This window comes from Gasterosteus aculeatus, chromosome 4, assembly GCF_964276395.1.
Source record: "Gasterosteus aculeatus chromosome 4, fGasAcu3.hap1.1, whole genome shotgun sequence".
Lineage (NCBI taxonomy): Eukaryota > Metazoa > Chordata > Actinopteri > Perciformes > Gasterosteidae > Gasterosteus > Gasterosteus aculeatus.
In genome coordinates this window covers 31549213-31555212 of record NC_135691.1, presented here as the reverse complement: position 1 = coordinate 31555212, position 6000 = coordinate 31549213, and the positions used below count along the sequence as shown (strand labels likewise).

Here is a 6000-nt window from a genome sequence, read left to right as displayed (position 1 = left end):
TCTCCGCCGCTCTGAACAGTTTTTTTCTTTCGTCCCCCCCGACCGAGGGCCAGCCGTTGGTCCAGCTGGTAGTCAGCAGGAGCAAATTCAGGCCCAGATGCATCCTCACCATAGTTCATCGATCACACCACAGCCTCTCCGCGTGATGCTGGGGAGTTGGTGTTTAGCAAATGAATCAATATTTCTAATTTGGGGTAAGATGAGATAATATAATGAATATGGCAGAAGCATTACATTTTTATCCGTAGGTTTCATGCGCTTTTCACTGTTAAAATCGACATACTTTGGACATTAAATGATGACGAGTGTTTTTAATTCTAAAATGCTCTTATGACAACCATTAAAGTTAAAATAGTGCCGATGTGCTGCATGCTTTAAAATGCTATGTGTTATATGTAATATATATAATATTATATTATATTTCATTATATAAGTTTAAAATAAAATAAACACTAAAGGTAACGTTGACTCTTGATTCACACTAAATACATTAAAAATATGATATGATATGCGACATGACATGACACGACATGATTGATCGTTATTAAGTCCACCGGTGATGCACAAAAACGCAATCACTTATTTTCTGGCACCCCCCCACACACCCTCCCTCCTCCTCCACCCGCCCCCCTCACCCTACTGCGCATGCTCGGCCTCCCTGAAAAACCACACGCGTCTCCCCCGCTCGGCTCTCTCCGGTTCCAAGGCGGAGAGATGCGCACACCGAGGCCGCCGCAGCACAGCAGACGCGCGCAGCTCCGAGCCGGTAGCTTCGCACCGCCGCCTCAACCCCCCGCGCACCCGCACCCGCACCCGTCCTCCACCCTCCACCCTTCTCCCAGCGCCATGGGTCACAGGGAATACGGCTAACTCTGACACACTTTTGCATGCCACGGGGGGGGAGGAAATGCCCACGCGTCGTCCCGGAGCTCCGGGTTGCTCCCGAGCGGCTGAATTGAGAACACAATAACACCGAGACTTTTGAGAGAAGCAGGTTGGGAGGCGAGGAGGAGGAGGAGGAGGAGGAGGAGGAGGAGGAGGAGGAGGAGGCGGAGGACCACGACCCAAATCCAGTCATTTCCATCCCGGCTCCTTCTCCCGCTTTGGGCTTTGAGAGATGATCACGGAGCTGGTGTGCACCGCCGTGGCAGTGGGTCTCTATCTGAACACGCTGGACGCAGATTTCTGCTACGATGACAGGTAGGACGCGCACCGCGGGGCGCAGCAGCTCCATCGCCATCCGCTCCTCCACTTGTCATCTCCTCTCGTTATCGGGGAAGGGACGGGGGAGGAGGAGGAGGGGGAAGGGGGGGGGGGGGGGGGGGGGGGGGGCGTTGCGCCTGCTCGCATGTGCTTTTGTCCGTGTAGCCGCCTGTAATGAATCACCGCTTCTATCCTTCGGGGAAAGGAAACGTGCCAAAAGCACCGAAATAGAAAACTGCGCGAGCTCGTGCTTTACTGCTGCTAATTGCCTGACATGTTTTGACCTTTTTAATGCTGTCCATATAAAACTCATTATTATTATTATTATTATTATTATTATTGTTCTATTTGGATAGAGCGCGCACGTCACATGTCCGACACGCGGTGTCCCGCCGCTGGTATGAAGCGGTCCAGATGCTCTCCTTTGTGTTGATGGAGCACTGGTGCCTCTTGTAACCGAGTCCGGCTCCCAGTAGAATTACAGCTAATTTGAACCGGGAGGAGGAGGGGTTGGGGGTGAGGGGGGGGGAGGGTCGTTTTGCAAACAGCTGAGTAAACATGTCAACACCATCATGCTGCAGAGGGACGTTCTGGGGGGAAACTTCTGCTTCTCTGGGTGGAGAGTGACAGTGTCATTATCGGAAACTTTCACTAAGAGACTGTTTCAGAAAAGTGTTCCGTGTCTTTTTAAAATGCGCCCGTCCATCCGTGTCCGAGGTATCACCGATTTGTACTGTGGGTTCACCTGCGATGAGGCGTCTTCTGAGACAAAAAAAGGAAAGACCCACCGATTCATCTTTACGAATGAATGTTCAAAGCTTGTGTGTCGTATCCATAAAACCATTGTTCAAACCCGTCTTCCATTATCACGCCTTCAATCACAGGATGTGATACGCGAGGTATGTGGCAGATTTCACTGGGATGAAACCTCCCCTCCGTCCGTCCACAGCTCTGTCAGTATTTGCATGTCTGGTAAGCTTCTCCAGACACCCCTGAAAGGTCAAAGGTCCCCGTTCTTTACTTTTCAGCACCATCAGTGACCCCTTGCGTGTGTGTGTGTGTTGTGAGGTGGAGGAGACACGGGTCGCTGGCAGAAGAAAAGCTCCGTACGGCCGCTCCCGTTGCATCCATGCGGGGGAAACTTCTCCATCCATCCCTCCGCCCGAGGTTGTCGGGAAGCCCCTCGGTGACAGATTGCTCGCTCCAGCCCACGCGCGCACGCACTCCCGTCGCCTCGGTGAAAGTCCCGATGCTGAGTATATCTGTCAAAGCCACGGCGGTAATTTACGCTCTCTGCGTTTTGGTTCAGCGGCCTCGGATGGAGGAGGTTGAATACCAATCAGAGGTCTGACCTCCACTGGTCGTTCATCAAACGCCGCCGTGTCTCGGGGGGGCGGTGGGGGGGGTCAAGGGCTGCGGGCTGCCGGTCTGATCCCTCAGGGATGGCAGCAGAGTTACGAGGAAAAGCTCGAGGTAGAGGAGCGTTGCACAATTAGGGCCTGTAGTTATATTATATTGTCTCTGTTGCAGACACATTCGCTCCTCCCTGTGATCAGATTCTTGTCACGGCCAGTGTTTTTCTCCCCGGTCACGGCTTGGCCCGCTCCTATATTAAAACCCTTCTGTGTGTGAAATGACCACCTTTTTATACGGGAGATGGAAAGAGGACTCGAGCCAGGCACATTTTTTTTTTTTGATTTGGGGGGAAAAAAAAAACCAAGACATGATCTGCCGTCGTGCAGTTTCTTGTGTTCAGCCAAATGTGAAATTTGGCAAACGGGCTTTATATTTGAAGCGAGCTATTCCGAGTCGATGCGTTAAATGCATGTGCAGGCTTGTCAGATTGATTGCCTGAGAGTTGTGGACTCTGGACTGGAAAAGGCTCGTACGGTAACCTCTGGGCTCTCATTTGAATTCTCATCATCGGGCCTTTTGACAGGTTAACAAACGAGGCTCCGCGTGACGCCGACATTTCAATGATTCCTTTTTTAATAACAAAAAAACAAAAAACGACCCAGCAATGGATGCCTTTTTAGCGGGAGGACTTGGACGTTATTCCGTACGCGTCGAGAGGGAAGCAAGGACGAGCGTGAGCCGAGGCGACATTGTGAAATGAAATGCATCCTAATTGTCTTTCAGCATTCAGAGTTGCGTATCGCAAAAGGTCCGTGACCCCAATCCCGTCACCCCCCGACCCCCCCCCCCCCCCCCCTCCCCGCTACGAAATGCATCACGGCCCCTCTGGGGATTAAAGGAAGAAAAACCTTTTAGCCTCCAATGAGCAAAATAATCTCTGCCCAAGGAGCCGGGACTCTAGATTTTACAATCCTCTTGTGTGAAATACCGTTAAAAAAACAATTATTGTCCCGCGCGCACAAGTAAATATGACTTGTGTCTTGACAGGAGACTGCGGAGACAATCGGTCGGTTGCAACATCTGTTACTTTTCTATGGATAAACGCTTCAGTGTGGCCTCGTCTTTAGGAAGCGTCCTTTCATCTCACTTCGCTTCGGGCTGAAGTGCTTGTGATCACCTTTGGATCTGAAGTGCGTCGCGAAGAAGAGTGTGAGACAAAAACATGAATATAACACCTTCCGTCTTTTTGCCCTTCAGCTGAAGTTCACCCATGTGCTCCGTTAGGGAGCCTTCTTATGTCAGGAATGCGCTTGTGTCAACTAAGATAAGAGAAGCAGTGAATTCTGCTTTTCTTGACAGCGCTTCTGAGGTGCCTTTGCTACCGGCTGCTGACTATTTTTAGATTACCGTACTTAACCAATATTATTAACCATTGGAATGAACCATTCCATGTATGATCAATACAGTTGCTCATTCAAACATTCCTAATATTACTAATTACTCAATACCTGAACTAATTTAGTTACATTACATTTGTTTCCCCGGGAAACGTGCCCATCAACTGTGCCTTTTCTAATAAGTTAAGTTATGTTTCTCTAAATTCCATAAAAGTCCTTAGTTGTTTTAGACTACGCTCCTTAAGAAGGACCTGAATGATCTCTGTTTTCCGCAACTGCTCATAATAGTTATCTCTTTTGCGTTGGCGCTCACTGTAGTTAATGCCGCCAGAAATCTTTATGCCTCCAGTGTAGTAATTATCCAAAACGCATGCCCTAGTTGTGTTAGGTGTTTAAGTTACATCACGCGCTGCGAGCGGGTAAATATTGAGGCAAGCAATAAGCTAATGAAATGAAATGAATCTCTTTTTTTATTTATATTGTTTGCCAAAAAAGTAATGCAGCTGATGTAGAAAAAGCTTACGTCTGTCGGGAGATGAGTTATAGCGCTTAAAGAGGAGCGCAGACTCTAATTTACCAACATGGTGAGTGACACTGAAGAAAACAGGGCGTATGCAGACTGACTTGAGATCGTTTTGAGGATTTCAAACCAGATTTCCTCACATGAATAACTATGTATTTTTCAAGAAGGAACCTCGTGAAAAGTGTGGTTTGGTGGTGAAAGAAACTTGATGTTCCCGATCGTATGAGGATGTTTTTACTCGTTGGCCGTGAGTCTGCAGCTCCTTCGGAATCGGCGCTGTTAGTCAAACAACAGGAAGGCGGGACCGAAGAGTCTCCATTCTGATTACAAGCAGATTTAAGTCACAAAAAGCACTTAGTGGTCAACACAGCAGATGTTGTGGCTTTTGAAACTGCGCTAAAGCCGCAGTAGAATCCTCAAACGCAGTTATGTTGCATGGGGAGAATAATCTTTTCTCTTTGGGGTTGTAATGGTGTCCGTCTCAACGTTAGAGCAAACAAAAGGACAACACGTTCGCTGAAGATAAAGCCCATCTTCTTGCGCCGGGATGCGCTCCAGCGTTCACTAACCTTGAAGGCGCGGGGAACACGTAATCTGGCCGACAGAAGAGCTTGCGTGCTTTGTCCTTCATAGTGAAAGGGTATTGTGGCACGCCAAAGGCAGATGTCTTTTTTTTCATTTTTTTTATCAGAACCATTCGTGAAAGGTACTGTCATAATAAACTACTTTTTTTTAAACCGCCTCGTCTGTTGCTCGTCCCAAAGGCCAGAAGGGTCAGAGTCTGTGAACACACCATCCCGAAACACCCGTATCCAGGGGCAACGGAGGCGTGCCAGTTTTGCCAGCGCCACGCTAGATACGTTTCAAAGCAGGTAGATGTTTGGCAACCGCAAACCAGTTAGATAAAGGGGTGAAAACATAATCCAACAAGTTTCTTATCTGGCTGATCAGGGTAATTGAGAGACTTCAAATCGGCTCAGCATCATGGTTTGAATCCCCCCTCCCTGAGCCCCCGGTGCACAAAACTGACTTTGTAAGCAAAGCTTCCTCTGGTGGCGTTGGATTACAGTCGGAGGTTACCGGGCGCTTTCTCTCTTTAACTACAAGGGGCCACTCCGAAAGCAATTTAAAGCAGTTGTTGGCGTAATTCAAAACCAAATGCAAGCCGGGGATCACGCAAATCGCAAGCACTCCGCTTCTCTACCTTTTTTGCAATCAATAGCCGTTGAGTATCCTCTTTCAGTGACTTTGGAGGGTTCTATTTTTCTGCAGCCCAGGACAGCTGTCAGAACAGAAAATCAAAGGTTTCCCGCAGCACTTGAACACACAAGCTCATATTTCACTACGGCTGTGAGTGTGAAAAGCGCTCTGGAAGTGCGGGGGAACTTTCACCCAGGGGGTGGTGATGGTGAAGCTGTCACTAGTTAATGGGGGTATTGATCAGAGTGTTTTCTGTCTAGTTTTGGTGCTTTGACTTAATTGTGGGGGGGCTGCTTGTTGGCTGATGGTTGTCAAAAGCAA

The 6000-nt window shown here is 48.6% G+C and overlaps 1 protein-coding gene across 1 annotated transcript in view; it reads left to right on the top strand.

Moving 5' to 3' along the window:
* Positions 1 to 645: 645 nt before the first annotated feature.
* The window catches only part of LOC120817695 (protein O-mannosyl-transferase TMTC2), a 38688-nt gene continuing 33333 nt past the window's right edge, over positions 646 to 6000 (top strand). The window contains exon 1 of the mRNA XM_040174154.2: positions 646 to 1200. Coding sequence (XP_040030088.2) covers positions 1118 to 1200 — 83 coding nt within the window. The 5' untranslated portion in view covers positions 646 to 1117. The remainder of the gene's footprint in view (positions 1201 to 6000) is intronic.